The 24261-nt window shown below is 35.5% G+C and overlaps 1 protein-coding gene across 2 annotated transcripts; it reads left to right on the top strand.

Moving 5' to 3' along the window:
• The first annotated feature begins 7249 nt into the window (after positions 1-7249).
• On the top strand, positions 7250-15320 carry LOC127116258 (DNA mismatch repair protein MSH7). 2 transcript variants are annotated; one of them, XM_051047371.1, is made up of 18 exons: positions 7250-7644; positions 8276-8819; positions 8939-9034; positions 9141-9196; positions 9388-9454; positions 10096-10191; positions 10313-10444; positions 10550-10583; positions 10681-10728; positions 11563-11759; positions 11849-11975; positions 12069-12346; positions 12806-13000; positions 13430-13837; positions 14009-14105; positions 14300-14427; positions 14639-15132; positions 15220-15320. In XM_051047371.1, exons 1-17 carry the CDS (start codon positions 7343-7345, stop codon positions 15113-15115), a joined length of 3282 nt encoding a protein of 1093 aa, XP_050903328.1. In that variant the 5' UTR covers positions 7250-7342; the 3' UTR covers positions 15116-15132; positions 15220-15320. The 2 variants fall into 2 exon arrangements, with proteins under 2 accessions (XP_050903328.1, XP_050903327.1); XM_051047370.1 differs by having other exon boundaries at positions 7251-7644; positions 14639-15320.
• Positions 15321-24261: the final 8941 nt, after the last annotated feature.

Here is a 24261-nt window from a genome sequence, read left to right as displayed (position 1 = left end):
AGAAACCAGTTCTCGTCTGGTAGACTATCTGAAAGTTAGTTCTCATCTAACAAACAAAAACAAAACAAAAAAGACAAAAGGTTCTCGTTTGGTAATCTATCCTTCAAGTCCAGTTCTCGTCTGGTAGTTCATAATCCAATTGTTATTTGGCGCCCTTGAATAATGGTTTGATATTCATTGACATAAAGTCCAACTTTCTCTGGAACATTTAGAGATTATACTCTGTTTGTCTTGATGTTTCCTAGAAAGTTGTTGGTGTGACTCTTTCATTGAAAGGAATTCCCCATAAGATTTGATGATATTATCATAAGAAAACCCCAATATATTTTTGTGTGGATAAATTCTCTATTAAGGAATCTCCGTAATCTTTGACTGAATGATTTTCTTATGAGAGATCTCCAGAATTGTCAAGAACATTCTAAGGTGTAGCCAGGTCCTGTTTGAACGTGTTGTTGAATCTTTCTTTGATTTTTCTAATGTTGTTGAGGTCATATTTGAACCTGTTATTGAAACCCTTTGATTTTTCTAGCGTTGTCAGGTCATGTATGAACTTGTTCATGAAACCTTTTGAATTGTCAGGCCACGTATGAACCTGTTTGTTGAGTTTTTTCTGAATTATCGGATCATATTTAAACATGTTGTTGAAATTCCCTTTGTTATCCAGTGTTGTCAAGTCATGTATGAACATGTGGACAAAGATCTCTTTGAGTATTCAAGTGTTACCAGGTCATGTATGAACTTGTTGATATACTATATTTGAATTTTCCCATGTATTATCAGGTCATTTTGAAGCTATTTAATTAAAATTTCCTTGATTTTCTAGTATTGTCACGTCATGTCTGAACTTGTTGTTGAAAGTCCCATTTGTTTTCCAATGTTGTCAGGTCATGTATGAACATGTTGATGAGACTTTATCTGTATGTTTTCCAGTTTTTTAGGCCATGTTTGAACATGTTAATGGAACCTTTTGATATCACCAAGCATTGTCAGGTCATGTATGAACCTGTTGCTAAAACTTTCTTTATTTGTTTGTTTTCCACTGATGTCAGGTCATGTTTGAACCTGTTTTGGAAACTCCTTGAATATTCTAGTGTTGTCAGGTCGTGTTTGAACCTGTTATTGAAACTCTTTGAATGTTTCAACTATCAGGTCATGTATGAACCCGTTATTGAAACTCTCTTTAAATGTCCCAAGTGTTGTCAGGTCATGTATGAACATGTTGATAAAATCTCTGTGCATACTCCCTAGTGTTGTCTTTACTCCAACAGAATTGTTATCCCCAACGAGTTTCTACTCTCATTTTTGTTTTTTGTGGGCCACCTTCACCCTTTGGCTCCATCATCCCCCCCACATATGTCTTTCATCATTCATCCATCATTCATCCATCATTATTGCTATTTAATTAAATAAGTTTATAGAAGACACTCACACTCTTTGTATAATTTCTAAGCTATCATTTTTAGATCCTATAAATAAAATCATTCTTATTCACAAATCTCACGACCAATCATTCACAAAAATTAAGTGATAACTCTCTTCATTTTTCTTCAAGTCATTTGTTTATTTATTTATTAAATTTTATTTTAGGTAGACTCTTATACTTGTCGGTTATTTAATTCAATTGCATTTTTATTCTTGTTTCATTTATTTAGTACCTTAATCATTATTATTTTGCATGGAAACTCAATTGATCTTAAATAAAGAGTTGAAAAGTGTTCTTGAACCTCCATGAGAAAAAGTGATTAAATGTGATTTTTTTTTTGCATTACTATTCTTGCTACACTTAATTAGTACATTAATCATCATCCTTTTGCATGGAAACTCCATTGATTCAAAATCGAGAGTTTAAAGTGTTCTTGAGCCTCAATGAGCAAAAGTGATTCAATATAACTTGATTTTTTTTTCTTTTCATTTTATTGTATTATTATTCTTGTTGCACTTAATTAATCACCACTGTTTTGTATGAAAACTTCATTGATTCAAAATCAAAAGTTTAAAGTGTTCTTGAACCTCTATGAACAAAAAAGGTAAAATGTAAATTGATGTTTGTTTTACATAAATAATGTATCCAATAGTTTCTCAACATCACCTCGAGCATGAATTAATGATTCGTTTGTAATGAGGATGAATAAGATGACCAAATCAAGCAAATATATGTTGCTGCATTTTTGTTGATTTTAAATTTTTGTTGTTGTTTATTTGATGATTCTAAATATACCATTGTGTTTGTGAGATCGAGTAAATAAAATTTTATTATTTATTTGCTTAATTCCGTGAAAATTGAGAAAATTATGGTGTTTTTACGTTTTTCACAAGCAACATACTCATGCGCCAGATGCATTGGCGTCTCCTCTTGGATCCGGCGCCTCCTCTTGGGAGGGCCATGCAGGCGCCACACACATTGGCGCCTCTTCATGAGGCCCAATGCATGTGCGCCAATGCATATGGCGTCTCCTCTTTAAAGTTGGTTATTTTGGTATTTCTTTTGAAAATATGGTTATTTTCGTTTTTTTTTTTGAAAAAGTTGGTTATTTTAAAAAAAAAATCCCCTTGTGTCTTTTCTTTAGGCCTAGAACATTTTCCAAGCTACACACAATTTTCAGTTTGTTTTTGTCGTTTGTATATTTTTTATTTATTGTTTTCTTATTATTGCTTTATTTATTTATATTTGTTTTTTCAATTCTTTTACTTCTTGTATTGATAGTGTGCCCCCTCCCTTTTATTATTGATTAATTTTTTTATTATTTGCTTTATTTTTTAATTTATTGTATTGTATTTTTAGTTGATGCATAATTGTTAATCCAAAAAAATAAAATGACTCTTAAAATTAACCTTTCAAAATATATAAAAAATCAAAGGTTCTTGATAAATATCGAGTATATTTTTCAAAATCACACCAAAATATTTTAAAACCAAAATCAATCGATTAACATCCATTAACCTTCACAAATAAAATCAATCCTTTGAAAAATTCAACTTGGTCAACACCAAACCATTTTCTTTAATAAGCACCTTAAGTCATTTATCAAACCATTTCATTTCCATATCAGGAACAAAACGCTTGATCTAACATCAAGTTCATTTTCCTAATCAAAATTTAAAATACATTAAAATACGATTAGAATCGCACACCACGAGCCTTAAGTAGTTGAGAAGGAGTGAGAATGAAGTTTTCTTACCCTCATTCTGATTATCTTGAACACAAGACGCTTGACTTGGTTGTTTGAGATATTCGTCTCCACTCATAGTCATTAGTGTGATTCCAATAAAAAACAATTTTTTTTCTAAAACCTAAACAACAATATCAACTCATCAAACTCTTCTCTCGTCGTCATGCGATTGATTCTCAAACCCTTTTCTCAAATGGAAGGTATTTTGTTTCAAGACGACACAAAAACAATGTTTCGCCTAGTTGAACGTGCGAGCAAGCTTGCGACGTTGTCCACGAATGTTGATTTCTAAATCCATTCAATTGTGATGCAAACGTCCCCTTCTCCACTTGTTTTCGGTAACAATGTTTTAGTCAATTGACACAAAGTAACTTTCGCTCAAAATGACAAACAAACATTTTTTATCCAAAACTATGTAAGCCTAAAGTTCTCTATTACACCCAGAGATACATAGGAGTAGAGTTTGTAAATCTTATCAAGCACATTAATAAAAAATCCAAGAACATTTCTCTTTCATATTTTTATTTCTCCTAATAACTTGAGAAGCCTAACATTTTAAAGCTAACACTAATGCGCACAACTAACCAAATGGTTCTCGTTGAATACAATGGACGTAAGGGTTGCTAATACCTCTCTCTTGCGTAATCGACTCACGAATCCTGATTTGGTTGCAATGACCAACATCATTGTCGTTCTATCTTGGGTTTTATTTATATTTCCCCTTTCCTTTGGGAATAAATAAAGTTTGGTGGCGACTTTGTTTAGTCCATTTCGCGAGCGTTCAATTGCGCTTCGCAACGTCGTGTTCTCATTTTTCAAGGTGCTATTGGAGGGAGACCATAATACTAATTTTTTTCCACATAATATCTAAAATTAAAAACTCTTCCAAAACCATTACCATTATTAAAGATGGAGAGGATACTCCGACATACCCTATTTGCATAGCTAGCCATACTGCGAACTTTTATCATAAGCTTTTTTCCACTAACTCTTCTGTTTTGTCGGAATTTTCTATTGTGGGGGAGGCAATTCCAACTATGGTGAATGATAGAATGAAAACCCTTCTAACAACTCTCCATTCGTTGGATGAAATTTCTATTGCGGCGTTCTCTTTGAACAAAGTTAACACCGTGGGACTCAACGATTTTGGAGCTTCTTTCTTCCATTCTTATAAGGATGTAATCAAGCAAGATGTGTGTAATGTTGTGATTCGAATTTTCAATATAGGTTGGATTCTTCCAAACTTCAATTCTAGCATCATTGTGCTCATCCTAAAAGCAAGGAAGATGACTCCTTAGCGCATTATCGTCCTATTGCACTTTCCAACTTCAAGTTTAAAATCATCACCAAAATAATTACGAAAAAATTAGCAACTATAATGCCCAACCTTATTTCAGTGGAGCAAAGAGGTTTCATCCAAGGTCAAAACATTAAATATTGTATTTTTTTGGCCTCAAAAGCAATTAATCTGCATGATGCGAAAAGCTGGTGTGGTAACGTAACCTCAAAACTAGACATAGCCAAAGCATTTGACACTTTAAATTATGAATTTCTTCTTAAAGTGCTTTATCAATATGGTTTAAATTCAAAATTATGTCATTGGATAAAAACATCCTTCATTCGACTCCTCTTTCCATCTCCATCAACGATGCCCTCCGCAGATTTTTCAAGTGTTCCAGGGGTGTTCGTCAAGCCGACCCTTTATCTCCCCTCCTTTTTTGTTTAGCGGAAGATGTTCTCAGTGTAAGTATTTTGAGGTTAGTTTCTTTAGGTAACCTTGGCTTGATTATAGGACTGGGAAATGTCAAAGTTCATTCTCATTCTCTCTATGCATATGCCATTTTTATCTTTTGTAAAGGTTCAACATCCAACATCAAAGCTTATACATATATCTTTAACTCTTACTCTTTAGATTTTGGTCAAGTTATCAATCGTGACAACTCTTCCATCCATTTCAAATCAATGTCTTCGTCCATAATTAATATTTCGTCTACACTAACTGGTTTAAACACAGGTTCTTTACCTTTCACTTATCCCGGGGTGCCTATTTTTAAGGTTCGACCGAAATCCAGTTATCTCGAACCCATTGTTCATAAAATTCTTAGTAAACTTGCTTCTTTGAAAGGTTCTCTGTTGCTCATTGCTGGTAGGATCAAAATGGTCAAATCTGCAATGCAGGGTAAGCTCATCCATGTTATGTCGATTTATTCATGGCCTTTGGATTTACTTAGGAGTCTAGAGCGTACTTCCCGCAGTTTCATATGGAGTGGTCAAATTATGAAAAGAAAATTGGTTATTATTGCTTAGAAGAACATTTGCAAACCCTACTCGGAAGGAGGTTTGGGTCTTCGAAAGTCCAAAGTTATCAATCATCACATTTTCTCCTCAATTTGGACTAGCATCAAACCTGAATATTCTACTATCAAAGACAATTCTTCTTGGATGCTTGGTAATGACAACTCAATCAATTTATGGTTCGACATATGGTGCGGCCCCCTTTTGAAACAAGTTATGGGAGACACCATTATTGATGATATCTTCACTGTCACTAAGCTGATTTTAAACTAAAATTGGAATTTTGCCGCCATTAACCGTCCAATCTAAGATTTTGTCAAAGACCACATTCGAAGGTGTTACATTCCTTATGATCTTTGTTCGGATAATATTAGGTGAAACCTTTCTTCTTCTAGTGATCTCTCTCTTAAACAAGCTTATGATTTCAAGTGTGTGAACAATTCTAAAATCAGTTAGCATTCGTTTGTTTGATCTACCTATTTACCGTCTTCGAAATCGGTTATGGTTTGGAGGCTCATTTTGAAGCAAATTCCTACTGAGGAGACCTTAAAGCGACAAGGTTTTTTTCTTTCCCTTCTATTTGCAGTTTGTGTTCCTTGGAGGCAGGATCTTCTAAACACCTTTTCTTTGATTGCAACTATGTTTCGAAAATTTGTGATTGGTTTTCTTCTATTTTGAACCATCATCGCATAATTCAAAATTGGACAAGTATTTGAGACTATTTTCATTCCTCCAGGTCTGCTCAATATGCAATTGTGGTGCATGTGATTATCATTCATATTTTCAACGCAGTTTGGTAAGCTCAAAACAACATCAGATTTAAGGACAAGGTCATTCCTTTAGCTGTCTATATTAACTTTATTCTTGCGGCTGCTTCGGTCTCTGGTAATAAAACTAAGTTGGCTTCTCCTATCGACATTCAAGATTTTATTGTCTTAAAAAGTTTTAAGATCACTATTTGGTCGCCTAAAGCACTAAAAAAAAGTTGAAGTTATTTGTAAGCCGTCCCCCTTGAGGTGGATTAAAGTTAATTGCAATGGAGCGTACAATATGAAGATTTCGATTTCAACTTGTGGAAGTATTTTTAGAGATCATTGAGGTTGTTTTCTTGAAGCTTTTTCTTAATTTTTAGATGTTTCAAACTCTCTCATTGCCGAACTTTCGGGAGCCATGTCAGTCATTAAATTCACCTAAAGGTTGGCTTAATTTTTGGTTGGAATTCGACTCTGTTGCGGTGGTTCCGACTTTCAAGCCTCCATATAAAATGTCTTGGCATATTATGGATCAATTGTGTCAATCTCACTGCTAGAACGTGTTTTGTTGTTTCTCATATTTACATAGAAGGGAATACTTGTGCAAACTCCCTTGCTAACTTAGGTCTCACAATTACTGATATCGCCCGATTTGATTCGTTACCCTTATGTTTGAGAACAAATTTTATAAAGAATTAGTTAAATTTGTCTTACTTTAAATTCTCGTCTCACTGAGAAGGATTTGACTTAGTCTCTCTTTTTTGTAATCCTTATTTTTCCTTTATATATATTTTATCTTATTTAAAAAAAAGTTTTTTTTTAATTAAAAAAATAAAAATATGTGTGGTTCGATTAAAATTCTGCACACTCCCAAACTTCTCAGTGATAAACAGTGTTTCTAATTTGAATAACTTTTTTTTGGTATAAAAAGCTTATGGATACATATTCTGAAATGTTAATTAAAGAAGCAAAACTAGGCAATTGACTAATGAGGACTATTTCTTTTTAGCGCTAAAACGTTTTGGTTCTTGGCGGGAAAATTCCGCACGTTATTTCAGAATTACGCATTTGAATTGTAGGTCACAAAACTTTTCTCTCTCACTCTCTTCTGAACACCGAGTGAACATGAATCGCCAGAAATCAATACTCTCATTCTTCCAGAAGTCTCCGCCGGAAAACTGCAGTTCCGGCGGTAGCCTAGCCTCTACTCAGTCAGTTCAGCAAGCCGAGCATCCTGTCAAGGCAGTCTTCAATCCACCACCGTCGACAGATGATGTCAGAGGAACTGACACGCCGCCGGAGAAGGTACCTCGTCAGGTTTTGCCGGCGAACTTCACGCCAAACGCGAACAATAACGGTTCATCTCTGTTTGAGAGCATCATGCATAAGTTTATCAAGGCCGATGATGGCAGTAAAGTTAGCAAGAGGTAGCATCGTTTTTCTTTCTTTCTAATTTTGTAGTTCTTCTCTTATCTCTCATTCGGCGAATCCTTAGATTAGGGTTTTCATTCATGAAATGGCGAAAATCGGAACGTGATTTGTTCTAACTTCTTGAGATTTCAATATTTTCTGCTATTTCTCTCGTATTCATCCACGTCAAAGGATAAGCACCGATACAATTTGTTTCCATGATTTATTGATGTTCAGAATGACTAGGTCTATTAGGCGATTTGAAACTATACAAAGTACAGTGAAATCCATATACTGGTTAGGTCGATTTGAAACTTGAAGATTAAAAACTGTATAGAAGCACTATTAGGCTTTTCGAAACTGTGAAATTGTTATAGAGACGAATTTTCACTTCAAAATATTGACGTGAAATATATAATGTATTTTAGTTTTTATGTGTATTTTTCAAATAGGCTTTCACATACAATGTCTATATTTTGATGTTCAAATAATGCAACTGTTGTCATGTCAGAATCTGGATGCTTAGCAAGTTAGGCATCACTGATAGAAATGATATAGTTGAAATTGAAGATGTTACTGAATCATTATGAAGAGTGCTGTTTAATGGATACTAAAAGCCTAGAATGTTCTCATGTGGAATTTTTCCAGGAGCCAGTCATCAAATTCCGATAGCTTCCCCAAATTGTCTCCATCATCAACTATATTTACTGATACTAACTGCAAAGGACTGTATAAAGAAGCAGCATCTTTTGAACCTGTGGTGGAAGCAAAAGATAATACTGTAAATTTTAAAGAAAAGGTTAACCATGAAAATATGTTCCCGGTTGAAATTGACACTGATATTACTGGACCAGAAACTCCAGGTATGCAGCCTCTTGCTTCTCATGCAAAGCGAAGTCGAGAGGATGTGTCCAAGCTTTCTTCCCTTCGAGATTCTGGCAAACGAGTTAGATTTCTTGATGATTCAATGGCACTGGACATGACTAAGAAGGAGTTAGCAGTGGTTAGCAAGTTTGAATGGCTTGATCCCTCTCGAATAAGGGATGCGAATGGAAGAAGGCCCAATGATCCTTTATATGACAGGACAACACTTTATATACCTCCAGAGGTTATGAAGAAAATGACAGCATCACAGAAACAGTACTGGAGTGTCAAATGCAAATACATGGATGTTGTGCTATTCTTTAAAGTGGTTAGTCAATCAAGAATCAACATAGGCATTTTATTCATATACATCCTGTGGTAGATTTATTTATTACTAGCATTTTTATACATAATCTTTAGTTAGCCTTAAATAAATCCTCAACTCAGGGAAAATTTTATGAACTTTATGAAATGGATGCTGAAATTGGCCACAACGAGCTTGATTGGAATATGACATTTAGGGGTGTGGGAAGATGTCGGCAGGTGATTTCTAATTTATAGTTGTGGTCTTCAAATTTATAGTCTTGCGATTCTTGACTCATTTTCTGTGTTTATTTCTTAATGTGAATTGTTTGATTTGTTTGGTTAGGTTGGTATATGTGAAAGTGGGATTGATGATGCTGTTAAAAACCTGGTTGCTTGTGGGTAAGGATAGAATGTATTTAACTATGTTTTTACTAAGTGGAGATTTTGTGCATCATCATATAAATGATCTTTGCTAATTATTGATTATTCCATCCATAAGCATTAAATCTCCATAATAAATTTACACACTGATAGATAGTGGTTTCCTAATAAATTGTTGTATACTAAGTATGATTTTTTTCACTGTGAAGATATAAGGTTGGGCGAGTGGAGCAATTGGAGACATCTGAAGAAGCAAAAGCTAGAGGAGCTAATTCTGTAAGTTTTCTGCTTTTCCCATGCTTATTTGACCGTGTTTGGCAAGTTATGCTTCAATATATATTTCTCTTTTGTTTATTGTTCTTTTAGCCCTATATGACATTCTTTTAGCTAATTATGTGTTTGTCGCTATTTCATCAATTAACATTCCGAAGTTCTCTCTCACTTTTGCTTATTGTTCTTTTAGCCCTATATGACAAATAAAGTTTCTTAGGAAGATTTTATTTGATCTTACATACAGTGAACATGGCAGGACATGCAGTTGTCATTTGAAATTGGGCTATTTCTGGTTGGCTAAATTATTAAAATTCCCTGTATATGTTTAGATCTGTTATGTTACTATTAGTTACAAAGACTAGTTAGTTAATTAGGTCGTGTTAGTTAGAAGAAATAAACAAGGCATGCTACCAATAAGAGCAGTGATATCAATAAAAGATTCAACTGGTGAAACAGATTGCGACAAGGGAGAGATCAAGTTCTCTCAAATAACCTGAGAGTGCATCATTCTTTCATATCAATTGAGCTTCTTTCTTCTTCTATACTAGTTGGTTCCAATCAGTATCCTATTTTAGCCAGTGTCCTTAATTCCTTTGAACTGAAGGCTTTTTCTGCATGGTCTAACTCATGTTGTTTGATTGCAGGTTATTCTAAGAAAATTACATCAGGTAGTCACCCCATCAACCAATGTGGATGGTAATATTGGCCCTGATGCAAATCATCTTCTTGCAATAAAAGAGGTTCTCACTTATCATTGTTCTTTATTTTTGTGAGCTATTACAAGTATTTGTATTGTATAGTGATGCTAAATGTTCATACTTTTAATTGTCAACATGACAAAGAATTGTATATTTTCTTCAGGAAAGCAATGGCTCTGATAATGGTTCAGTTACATATGGATTTGCTTTTGTTGATTGTGCTCGTCTTAGGTTATGGATTGGTTCTATCGACGATGACGCGTCCTGTTCTGCTTTGGGGGCTTTATTGATGCAAGTATGTGCAAAATACCCTTCCTTTACGTCTTGTACTTAGTTTCTGTGATTGATATTTTATTTTGTTAAATTGTTAGCTTATTTGCTTGTGTGAATGCTATTTTAGGTGTCACCCAAGGAAATTATATTTGAAGGCAGAGGTTAACATTCTTATTTCGTTGCCTTTAAGCTTGGATACACTTCAATTCTGTACCTTGCATAGGATTATTTCTTAATGTTAAGAACAATGTTTTACAGGGGTGTCCAAAGAAGCTCAGAAAGCATTTAGAAAATTCTCTTTAAATGGTGAGTTGTTATGTTTGATTGCAGTTTGGGAAGACCCTTGTATGTTATTAAAAGTACTATAGAGTTTTAAATGTGTTCCCACTTTTTTACTATGCCTTGTGGAGCCTTTATGTAAATATCTAGGCTTGGAAAGTAATAGTTTTGCACAGTTTCGTATAACAGATTAATAACTGATTTTGGGGTGGTTAATTATTATGTTGTTTTTGGGTGCATTTCTTTCTGCTTAGACTTAAAGATACACAATGTTTTGAAATATTTTACATTATAAGATGTGCCTTATCAGCTGAAACAGGACTTGAAGTCTTTGAAATTTTTTTATGTCCCTCTTTCTTCCCTAACAAACTAGTCAATTAGTACATGTCCTCAAATGTCCTGTATCTCTATGATATATGAATAGACATATTGAACAAACTGGCTTCTTAGGAATTCAGCCTACCTGTTTCCTTTTGAAATTAAATTGATATGGTATTAATTCATTATTCTAATGGACCTGCTAGCCACAACATCTGCACATTTCATATATTATTTTATGAGCTGAATTGCTAATAATATGTTCTTCTAGTGAAAACAATTTAAGTAGATTGTGCTTCATATACATTCTGTCTTGTTTATTAACAGCATGAATTGTTCAAGACAAGCTACATGAGGAATAGATTTTAGTTACCAATTTTTTGCACTATGCTGCAATTATATATATTTTGTTTAATATCAAGTTTTTGTATCATGAAGTTTTCATAGTATTTTTTTTACTCTGCAATATTGAGTCTATGTCTATATGGTTTAAATTTCAAAATCATGCTTGAACCTCATTGCTGGTTTCTGTTCCACTTGCAGGTTCAACCACACTACAATTAACTCCTATGCGGTCGATCACTGATTTGGGGAACTCAGAAATTAGTGATTTAATTCACTCAAAGGGATACTTTAAGTTTTCGTCTAATTCATTGGATCATGTGCTGACCAAAGTGATTCATCGTGAAATCACTTTGTCTGCTCTTGGTGGACTGATATGTCATCTTAATAGATTGATGGTATAATTTTGTGCTTACTCTAATTTTCCTTTTGATCATTATGTAACTATGCTGTTTATGATGAATAATCAATTTTACGTTTCATATAGCTAGATGAGATTCTACAGAACGGGGACATATATCCATACCATGTTTATAAGGGTTGCCTCAAAATGGATGGTCCAACGTATATAAATCTAGAAATCTTTGGCAATAGCGAGGATGGGGGAAAATCAGGCAAGTATTTGTTCTATTTGAGTACTTTTAGCCTTCTAACATATTTTCATTAGAAATTTCAGTATGAAAAAGTCTGTTCTGCATGAGTTTCAGGTACACTGTACAAGTATCTTGATAACTGTCTTACTTCATCTGGAAAGAGGCTTCTTAGGAACTGGATTTGCTGTCCACTGAAAGATGCTGAAGGAATTAATAATAGGCTTGATGTGGTAGATCATTTAATAACTTTACCTGAAGTTGTGTCTCATATTGCACAACATCTTTGCAAGCTTCCAGATTTGGAACTATTACTTGGCTGGACCAAGTCTAGCCTTAAAGTATCAAGCCCTATCTTACTTCCTTTATTGGCAAAGAAAATATTGAAAAAGAGGGTGGGTTCTACTGTTTCTTATGCCAAATTTATAGAGGATTGCTAGTTAGGTCTTTCTATGATTTCTGAACAATTTGTCACTCTTGTTTTGAATGAAATAAACTTCTCATTTGAATGCCATAGAAAACATATTGACAGTTATGTTTGTCACTACATTACTTAGTTTAGTTGCATATTTCATGTCGTGGAGAATAGAATTTGGAGACTGCATTGCTGAGAAGGAAATTCATGTGGCAATTTTCATAAACACTGAAGCTATAATTTAAAATAATATGTTCTTATTGATCATTGAAACTTAATTTTCCAGGTTGAGTAATCTATCTATATTTTTAGGATCTTTAGATTTTAATTTATAAATGACATGTAGAAAAAATGTTCTGAAAGCTGTAGAATGGTCTTCATTGAATGGCTTTTCTGTTACTTAGTGCACATAAATAACTTTTAGTGCAAATACATACAGGTGAAAGTGTTTGGGTCTCTTGTAAAAGGCCTTCGGACTACTTTGAGTTTGCTGCTTCTACTACAGAAAGAGAAGTCTCTAACATCATCCTTGACCAAAATTGTTAAACTTCCTGTTCTGACTGGCAGTGACGGGCTCGATCAGTTCCTTACTCAGTTTGAAGCAGCTGTAGATAGTGACTTCCCAAATTACCAAGTACTTTTCTTCCTCAATATCAACTGAAACTTCTTCCACACATTCCTACTAGGCTGATTTATGCCTGTATATTTCATTTTATTAAAATTGTGAATGTCGAATTTAGGTTGATTGAGAAGGGGCATGTATTATCACCGGATGTGCTGTTATGTCATTTGTAAATTAGAATATAAACCATTAGATGTTGGTAACAACTCACTGATATTTCTGGAAATTCAAATCCTAACAATTTATTTAACAGTGTAAAATTGAAATGGACTACTTCACTTCACTGAGAAGTATTTTATTTGTCACAACAGTCACTTCTTGTTAAAGATGTATTTCTAGTCTGCCATATGTATTATCTTTGAAATTGCTTTGTTATAAGGGTGACGGCTAGAATATAGTGTTTTTGTATATATATAAGTCTAACCTTATATTTGGTGCCAGAATCATGATGTTACGGATACAGATGCTGAAACACTCACAATACTTGCTGAATTATTTTTGGAGAAAGCTGCTCAATGGGTTGAAGTTGTTCATGCCATCAATTACATTGATGTGCTAAGATCTTTTGCTGTTACTTCTAGCTTTTCTTGTGGAACTATGTCTAGGCCTGTCGTAGTGCCAACATCAAAAGGTACAAGTAAAGATAGTGGAGTGCCTGTGCTCAAAATGCAGGGACTATGGCATCCATTTGCCCTTGGAGAGAGTGGGCGTGTGCCTGTTCCAAATGACATAATCCTGGGTGAGAACGAAGACAGGCAACATCCTCGCACGTTGCTTCTGACAGGGCCAAACATGGGTGGAAAATCAACACTTTTGCGTGCTACCTGTCTAGCTGTTATTATGGCCCAGGTTCTCATCCTTCTCCATTCTTTCAGCTTTTTAAAGTTTGACAATACTTTTTTGAACTATGTTGATGATGTCAATTAGTCCAACTTTTGGGTACAAAGAAAGCAAAGCTGCAACAAATCTTTGTTAGATTTTTTTGACTCTTGTAATATATTGTTTCTGATGTCTTTGCAGTTAGGTTGCTATGTCCCTTGTGAAAATTGTGTTCTCTCAGTTGTGGATATCATCTTCACACGGCTTGGAGCCACAGATAGAATCATGGCAGGCGAGAGTAAGTACTCTAACAACAGTAAATGTAATTTATAGTTGCATGACACATTCACATTATAGATGTTGCCTACCCATTGATACTTTTCAGCTCTTCGAATTCAGGATTGTTGTTCTAAAATATGTTCATTTGTATTGGTGGAGATTACCTCAGAACTTTATGGATAGCCAATTCCAACAAATTTTGTTTTTGTTTAGGTACCTTCTTTATTGAGTGTACAGAAACTGCATCAGTACTTCAGAATGCTACTCAAGATTCTCTTGTTATCCTTGATGAATTGGGTCGGGGAACAAGTACTTTTGATGGATATGCCATTGCATATGCTGTGAGACTCTACTCTTTACTACCTTGTCTTTCTCTCAAGTGATATTTGATTCTATTTCTTAGTACATTCTATACTTACTGTGAGTTGGACATACTCAAATTTAGCATTCTTATAACAGATGATTCTATTAGTATTGTTCCTAATCCTGTAATTTTGCTCCATGCACAGCAAAACATTTTTAGGCTCTTAATTATTCTATGGATCTGCACAGGTATTCCGACATCTGATTGAAAAGGTTAACTGTCGCTTGCTATTTGCCACACATTACCATCCGCTAACAAAAGAATTTGCCTCTCATCCACGGGTCACAATGCAACACATGGCATGTGCTTTCAAGTCAAAATCTGATACCTTTTCCAAACTTGATCAAGAGCTAGTCTTCCTATATCGGCTTGCCTCTGGAGCATGTCCCGAGAGCTACGGATTGCAGGTTGCCCTCATGGCTGGAATCCCAGAAAAAACTGTAAACATTGCTTCTAAGGCTAGCCAACAGATGAAAATATCAATTGGAAAATGCTTCAAGTCAAGTGAACAGAGATCAGAGTTTTCAACTCTTCATGAAGAATGGTTGAAGACTTTGATGTCTATCTCAAGAATAGAGGATTGTGAAGCTTTTGATGATGATGTTTTAGATACACTAGTCTGTTTGCGGTATGAACTACAAACTTCGTTTAAATCAGGCAACTAGAGATCTAGAGTCAACGGGTAGGCCTACTAATCTTACTTTTACAACATTGCTTGTAAATTTGTACTTATTTCATTAGTGACTAAAGAACACTTGTTTTCATCTAGGGAAATACTGGCTTGTTTCTTCTTTTTTTGAGAGAAAGTTGAACAATAGTAAATTATGCAATTGAAGGGGGCTGGGGAATGCGGTGTTTGTTGTGGTTATATACTACAATAGGAGCATGCTAGTTCAAGATATTATTTAATTTAATTTTCAAGCACTGCTTTCCATAGGTCTTCAAAGGGACAATAGAAGTATTTTTTACAATATAACAATCTATATTATTATATCAAAAGCTACGTAAACACAATTTTTACACTATATATATATACCTGAAAAGGTAGGGGTGTTGTGATGTTTTTCTTTGATGGTTGTCTTCACTAGAAGAATTCTGACCGTTGATTTATCTTAGTTCCCCGCTTTCAGTCCGATTCATTTGATTGCCTTTTTCTATATAAAGATGAAGGGAGATCATCGAGATTTTTTTTAGCTATTTTGTAGACTGAGTTTCCTTGTCTCTTTGAGTTCTTCCCTCTTATCCAAGAGCACTTATCTTCTAGAGTTACTTTCGTTGCACGTTCATAATTTCAAAGCATTAAAACTTTGACTTTTCAACCCTCTTCCTTGCTTTAGTGCTTTTGCTCAAGGTTCTTAGACTCGCAAGTCTCTTTAGACTTGACCACATATTTTAAGGCACCTTCTCTTCACCTTAATTTTTGCTCATGTATTTATTGCATTTTTATTATGATGACTGAAAACCCTATTATTGTCGAGAATAATTCATAGGGTACTGTTTCTTCATCTTTAAAAAGAGGAATGAGGTATGAATCATGTTTCTTCCCCTCAGTGGGTATTTTGAATAAGAAGTCATCTTTTTGAGTGTTGATTAAAATATGGAAGGGTCTTCTGGAGAATCTCTTTCAAACAAAGTTCTTTCTAGGGATCCTCCAGAGAATTTGTTCTCGACAAAGTCCGACGAGGCTGAAAACCTTGCCGAGAGACATATGCCTCCTCTTGTCTTGACCTAGGCAGAAATAGAGGTTGCTCATCAAAGAAGGAAACATGTCGATCGCTTTGTCCAAACATACTGGGGAGTAATTGGTCACAACCTTGGTGATGCTGAAATTGCTTGCGATATGGAGTGACAAGGGCAGCCTGATGCTGTATCCCAGGTTAGTCCCGATGACCATCATAAAGTTGATGTATTGACCAGTAATGGTATTTGATTAATATGGCCGACCAATACTAACAAATACCATTGGATGGCCGTCGAGATAATTGGGACTCCCCCTGTCTTGAACAACATCGACACTATGACTGAAGCCGACATCACGGTTGACAATCCCTCAGATTGGAAGATTTTACCAATAGCTCCATATGAGAGGGTGTGCAGATCTTTCGAGGGTTTCTTAGTTCCTTTATATGGGTGTCTTTTCATTAGGTTAGCGATACACATGCCTTTCTCTGATTTTGAGGTGGTCGTGATGGATAATCTAAAAGGTGCCCCATCGCAACTTTATTCTAGAGCATATGATTTTATAAAGGTGTTCTATCTTTGTGCCGAGTACACATTATGTAAACTTTCCCTATAGATTTTCATTGATCTTTTTTTTTTGTAGCTCGTACTTTGCTGGATGATGCTCTGGATCAAGGATTGATCTCTCTTCATCCTCAAGTATCTTAATTTAGCTATTTTTCCTCAGATTGGGGTGATTTTCTAGAGCGTCTCATCTTGGAGAAGTCTGTTACTTCCGAATCTCATTTGGCCTTCTATTCGTCTCTAGCCCCGGCGGGAAGTGCCTGCTTTTGCAGAGGTTTTTTTGAAAGTACTGGTCTATAATTCATTTTTATCGGCCTATTTATTTTTATCCCTATGGGCTACCTCCTATGTTTCATGAGGAAATGAGGATGAAAGAGGAGTTATATGCTTGGTTTCAGAGGCTCATTTATGAAGAAGGAGTTGGTCATGGCGAAGTATTTTCTTTTCTGCAACATAAAAGGAAAATAGAGACTTACACAATACCTAGTGCGCTTGATCATTCCGAGAGATGAAAATTCTTTGGTGAGGGCGGGGATCTGAACACCCTTTTTTTTAACAGTGCAACATGTGTCTTGCAAATAAGACATATCATTTAAGTCAGTTGAAGAAAGCTTTGGCACTTACCAATGATCAAGGCCTTACAACTGACATGTCTATCAGGGCACTGGTGGCACATGTTTTTGCTTATACTTTTGCTCAGGATGCTCAAATATCTACCACGTTGGTTGCCCCCATAGTAGTTGAGACTTCTATCCCGGTTACTACTCCAGAGGTGGGCCATCCACTAACTGGGGTGGCTGATTTTACTGCTCGGTAACTTTCACTATCTCATTCCCCTGCCAAGAGGAGTCGAGGTGATAACCTGTTTACACCTGTTGAAGAAGATTCTTCCAAACGAGCTCACTTGTTGGAGGGTTGCGAGAAGGAGGATCTTAATCCTTTCTTTTGGCCTCCTACTATTCTTTATCTCAGGTACCTAATACCCTAGAGGATCTTGCTATTGCGGTGGCTTATGAAGACTTGGATTTTGTATGGGGTTTATTGCAACTGACAGGCGGATCCTTTTTACAGATGCTTCCTGTACTCTGTTCAGGGCCAAATCACTCATTTCTATTGTAGCTGTTGGCCAAGATGATGTTCTGGGCTCCGACGAGCTTTCAAGGTAGCAAGGTGAGCCAAGAGAGAAGTGTGAAGTGTAACACCCTAAAACCACGACTCATAAATAAAGAATAAAATTCACATTTTAGGATGCTACTCAAAACACAAAATGCATACTTTCTAAATATTTTCAAATCACACAGTAGAACTCGAAATAAATAACAATAATTCAATTTTATCATCAAGTTGAAAATACTTAATCGAAATAACATAGTCCAAAAATTAACTACAAAAAATAACACGCCACGTTCCCAATGTTATAGATCAGAGCATATAAATCGACTAAATAACAATAAACGATAAAATAAACGAAGAAAGCTCCAAGTCCATCTTCTCATTCACAACATCACTTACTCCTCTTGAGTATTTGTACAACGACGTACATGGCAACACAAAACTGACAAGAAAGCGGTGAGAATATGCTCAAATATATTAACTATGTAAAAGAATGCAAGAGTAGATCAAATCATGCAACTAACAACACACATTTAATTACATGTCAGCACAACAATTCAATTCACATAACCTTTATGTATTTAATGTGACTCATGACTCGACTTTATGCCCGTGGTACCAATTTAGACATCAGAGGTTTGTTACTGATCTCGTCCACTCAACAATTGTTTCTCATTCGAACCGGATCCCCACTTCTGAACCTGACTCCCCACTTATGAACCCCATACGATCACATGTCCCCACTTTTGAACCCATGCCTATCCTATTTCAACACACCATATAATATGATGCATGTCATACAATAATGCAACAACAACCATTATGGTTTCACTTCTAACCATAATCAACAATGAAATATAGCATGAACAATAGTCCCCACATTTGAAATACCCATCTCAACATAACACATACAATTACATTCACGACACATAATTGTATTCACAACATAATAGATCATGCACATAACCAAAATCAATCACTTATAATTATGCATTTTAATTCAATTATTATTTCATCATCATAATAATTCACCATAATTAATTAATCACATCAACAACCCAAAAACAACATTTAAACATCGTCCACATGAGAAAACAATGCCAAAAACTGAACTAATCTCTCAAAACTAACTCCTGGCAGCCATGACGACACGTTCGTCATCTGGGTGACAACCGTTAGCCAGCCTCTCACCACCCCCTTACTTAACCCGTCACCTATTTGATGATCGATAAAAGAATTCATGCATAGCGACCATGACGGTGTCCCTGTCACCCTGCTGACAGCTATTAGCTATCCCAGAAGCATGAAGGAAAACCTGTCACACTCTTGACGACTATCACACTATTGCAGAATGTAGTTTTATGCATTTTCTCCATGAGAGCTCAATCGAAGCTCCGATTTCGACCCCCAAAACTTCTATTTGAACAAAAACAATAAATACATATGGTACATGGATCAAATTATCACATACTCATTGATTATCATTCAAGTTTATACTTACAACATCAAATCACATCAAAGGCAACAACCAAATTCATAATTCATACCAACACATTATAAATATTTTTCAGCATACGACCGTGTCATACCCTAATTTTTACCCCTAAGATCCCATCTCATTTTCATCATTTGCATAGAATCAAACATCTCATGTGTGTGTATTTTATGCATTACTAACCTTATGAAAATACAAAAATATGTTTTGTCTTGTTTGATTCTTTCACAAGGTAAGTGTGTTGGTTTAAAGAGCTCAAGTGATTGACTGGTCAAGATTATGGACATTCCTCAGTAATTTAAGCTTCTCATTCATTCAAAATAGTCAAGTGATTTCCATTCATCATAATCAAGTTCAAGATTGCATCCATTCAAGATCAACAAGTTCCAAATTCATCTGATGGATAAATTAGGATTTTGATCAAGATTGCTCAGATGTTGACTTTTTGACCAATACATGATCTAATGGTTTGAAATATGATTCAAGGTCCTCAAGTGCTTAATTATGATCCATTTATGTGCTTCAATTGGCTAAAGAAGTTTGATTCATTGATCGTTGAAGATTTGGAATTCATCCAATGAAAAGTCAACTACTCAAGGTCAAAGTCTGACTTTTGAGATTTTTTGGTCAACCATGGGTTTCTCAAGTCACGAATCATGAAAAAATATGGTTGATGAATGAATTTGATCAAGAAAATCAAGAAAAGTTCAAGAATATCAAATCTAGGGTTTTCAAAATTTCTCCAAGTTATGAAATTGCATGTTCATGAAGCCCACTTTACAAGTTTGTAACTTCTTCCTCAATCCATAATTTTTCATGCTCAAAGGATGTACTTGTAGATGATATTCCACAATTCAACTTTGTAGAAATAATGAACCAAATATCTCATAAGGATTGGAAGATATGAAGTGATGAAGATGAGATCTCAAAGTTGGAAAATTTTTCAACACTTGGAAAATTTTCCAAGTGTTTAGCAGTTAAGATTGTCAAAGTTGATGGTCAATTATCTCCATGATCCAAGTTGAATCTCTTCAAATGTCCAACATGAAAGTTGTAAAGGATCGGAAAATCTTCCCAAAGAGCCCATTGGCATGAATTTATCACAATTGAGCTAGGAGTTTCGATGAAGGAAAGTCACCATGTTAGGCTAAATTGGAAGTCCATCTTCATGCCAAGTTTCATGTTGAAACTCAAGCCAAACCCCAATATCTTGCTTTGCAACCTATTATGCTTCTAAATATCAACATAATGAGTGTTTTACACAAACACTTGATGCATTACATAAGGGCTTGAACCAGTACAAGTACAATGTTGATATGGCTCCCGATCGGGATCAGTTGAGGTCGATGTCTCAGAAGGACAAAGAGAAATTCAAAGAATATGCTCAAAGATGGAGGGAGTTAGCTACTCAGATTAGTCTTCCTCTGGAGGAAAAGAAGACGACTAAGATATTCTTGAAGATACTGAGTTCATTTTACTATGAACATATGATCGCAAGTTCCCCTAATGATTTTACCGAGATGGTAAACATGGCGATGAGATTGTAAAAAGGAGTATGTGAAGGACGTTTATCCAAAGATGAAATGTCGACAAGAAAGAAGTACGGTGGTAGCTTCTCCAAAAAGAAGGAAGGAGAAGCTAATGCAGTATCAACAGGGAGGCAGAGGAGGCCTCATGTTAGGAAGAATTCCCAGTCCCGTCAACATCAACATCAAGTATCATTGATCCGCTGTCGCACACGGGTCAAAACGAGTAATAATATATAGTAAACGGAAAGCGACACCTCGAGTATCGTATCGCAAGGACTCTTGACAAATTAACCAAGTATGAAAACAAAATATGGGGGTTTCAATTCGATTTAGAATAAGTGATTATGAAAAGTGATTAAAAAAATGATTATAAAATAAGCTGACACGAACCAACCTACTGCATCATCTTCCGACTTATCATTGATTCTTATAAAATTCCAAATCCCTAACGGGTCTGCTCCTATTCGATTACGATTACCATTAACAAGCATAAAGGAAATTATGCGAGTAATATTCCCAAATTCCGAATTAAGCAAACGGATTAAAAACTATTGCGAATTAAGCAGACGCAACTTGATCGTTCGTGATAAAATAAAAGCTATGTTAACACGAAATTGATTCGGGATCATCATTCATCAATCGAATTTAAGGATTCTATCCTATAGCAACAATTAGATTAAGCAAATAATTGGAATTATAATAAGAATTCAAAGGAAACAAATTGAAATTAATAAAAACCTCAAAGCGGATTCTGAATTACAGCAGGTTGATTCAAAAGGGGTTAGTTCTCCATAGTCATCTTGCTAACTCCCAAAAAATCGTACATGAACAGAAAAACGTAACCCTGTTTTTGGCTGCCTAACCTAGGTAAAAACACCCAAACCCGTTTCACAACTCAACCGGGTCAAATGTACGATCCGGGCCCAATACAACTAACCCAAACAAAATATAAAAATAATGCAGCAGCTTCAACGAACTTTTTGGCCCTGCTACACTCTGATTCAGCTCTCGGCTTCTGAACAAAAGTTGTAGATCTTTTTCTTAGCTTTCCATCGACTGGTAGCACGTCTCAATCCGATACTCCTAGCTCAAGATATGATTTTTCTCGCGAAAGCTGCTAATGCTGAAAATTAAATACGAAAATTAAATAAGTGCAAAAATAAAATAAATTATGAAAACACATTAAAACATAAAAATAATCAAAGCAAACCGAAGAAATGCTTAAGTACAAACATGGAAGAACGTGCATCAAAATGCACTGATCAAATTCCCCCACACTTGAACTTTTGCACTCCGAGCAAAATGAAAAACAAAACAAAACACAGACACATCAACGATTACTCATTCTAGGCTACAAGTCATCTTTGATTAAGTTTTGTTTCGATAGGTACTAATCTTGCACACTAAGGACATTGTAAGAACACTAATCCACAATTATGCAGACATAAACCTCCTGAATACACAAATCAACTCGAATCATGTTATTATATTAAAGCCTAACTTACTCATCCTTCTTTGGCTCTTTTTCATTCAGGCGCAATCACATTAAGCCCGTTATCTCCACACACTCATAGGAAGGCGACCGGTTTGTAACTCTGATCCTTTTCTGCACGGGGTTCTGGTACTTAAGTGGCATAACCCTTTGCTTACTCAATTGTAGTTACGGGGGATCGAACCGTAATTCGCCCTACCAAGTTCAGCACCAGAAACCGCTCAACCAACTACAAAAGAGTCTTATTTCCAACTTTTTTTGAAGGTTCCACAACCGTTGGGTTAAGTGACCGGGTGAGGGTCACAAAACTTAGAAGGTGCATTCCTTTATTTTTTTTTCTTTTCAGAACACTCACTTATATTCATCGGCTTCCCTGCGTAGAATGTGTGTGAGATGGTGCTGACTGCTGAAATAAACTACTCAAGAGTTGTCAGAGAATGAGAATGTAAGGCTAAAACATAATAAAAATTCAACTCAATTTCCATATACAGGAGACTTACGGTGTTAAGACGATACCGATCTTGTGAATTTTTCCCAAGTCTCCGCAAACTAATCTCAAATTAGTCAGTCTATAGCCTAAAACTTTCAAGAAGATGCATTTTTTTATTTTTTAATGACTGAAAACAAACAAAACACTAACAAAAACAAGGAAAACAAACGAAACAAATAAATGATTCCCTCCCCCACACTTAAAACATACATTGTCCTCAATGAAAGAGCATAAATATAAAATAAGAGTGAGAGAAAGGAAAGAACACATCCGAGGAGTCAAGACAGATAAGTGATTGCATAAGCAGCCTTCCCCAAAGAGAGTTCTTCTACAGTCTCTTCTTCCAAAGTCGGGTTCTCATGTAGTAGCTTTGGGTAATATCCATTGACCTTGAAATTTTGATTAGTGCATTCGCCTTGTATTCCAGGATCAAAGAAGAATCTTTGATAAGTAAAAGTGTTGAGTGAGCGCGTGAAAGTGATCTCCTTTTTCACAATATCAAGAATCAAAGGATTACGGGGCTGCCTCACTGCTTTTATTTCATCTTTAAGTGAGATCCTATGCATACATATGGAATGACTAATATCACGAGTGTCAGCCAAGGTCCACCCGATTTCCTTCTTATGTTTCTGCTTAAGTTGAAGCTTTGATGAATAATATGAATCCTTGGGAAGTGGTTTAGGCTCTACAGAATATGGTTGTTCAATGAATGATATGTTTGGGGCAGCCGGAATGTCAAGAGGTTCAGCTACATAAACAACTACATTTACACTGTCACCCTGCAAGGCAGCATCAATCTCAGCACAAACAGCACAAAGGTTAGTGTTAGTACAATCATCACATGAGTAAATATCATCAAAACCAGATAAAGTTGGAAAATCAGCTGAAAACAAATTAGAATAAACTTCATCAACAACTTCAGAAACCAACTCTATGTGAAAAACATAATGCTCTTCCTCGTCAATCTTCTTATTTTTCAGTACTCCTTGCGAGAAAGGGATTGATGATACATACTTTTTTTTCAACCTCAACAACAATAGAAGGTTCAGGTTTATTTTCATGTGTTACACTAACAATGTTTTTATTTTTTTCTGGGGCTGTTTCTGTAACCTTTCCAGATCTCAATGAAATCGCACTCACATTAGCATTAGAATCCTTTGGATTGACAACTGTTTGGGCTGGAAGCTGGTTCAACCCTTGGGCTTGCATGTTATTTATTTGAGTAGCAAGTTATCCCATTTGCGTGTTCAGGGTCTGAATGCTAGAATCGGTCCTTTGTTGGAATTGGAGATTGTTGGCGGCCATTTGTTTGACAAGTTCCTCTAGTGAAAGTTCAGAAGATGAAGAGGTGGTTACTTGTGGAGGGTTATATGATGGTGATGGTGGAATGGGTAGCATCAATTATTTCACTAAAGAGGTAAGTTCATCAATTCTGGTTTCTAGAGCTT

The sequence above is a fragment of the Lathyrus oleraceus genome, chromosome 1 (genome assembly GCF_024323335.1).
Source record: "Lathyrus oleraceus cultivar Zhongwan6 chromosome 1, CAAS_Psat_ZW6_1.0, whole genome shotgun sequence".
Taxonomy (NCBI): domain Eukaryota; kingdom Viridiplantae; phylum Streptophyta; class Magnoliopsida; order Fabales; family Fabaceae; genus Lathyrus; species Lathyrus oleraceus.
This window is presented reverse-complemented; position numbering and strand designations above follow the sequence as displayed.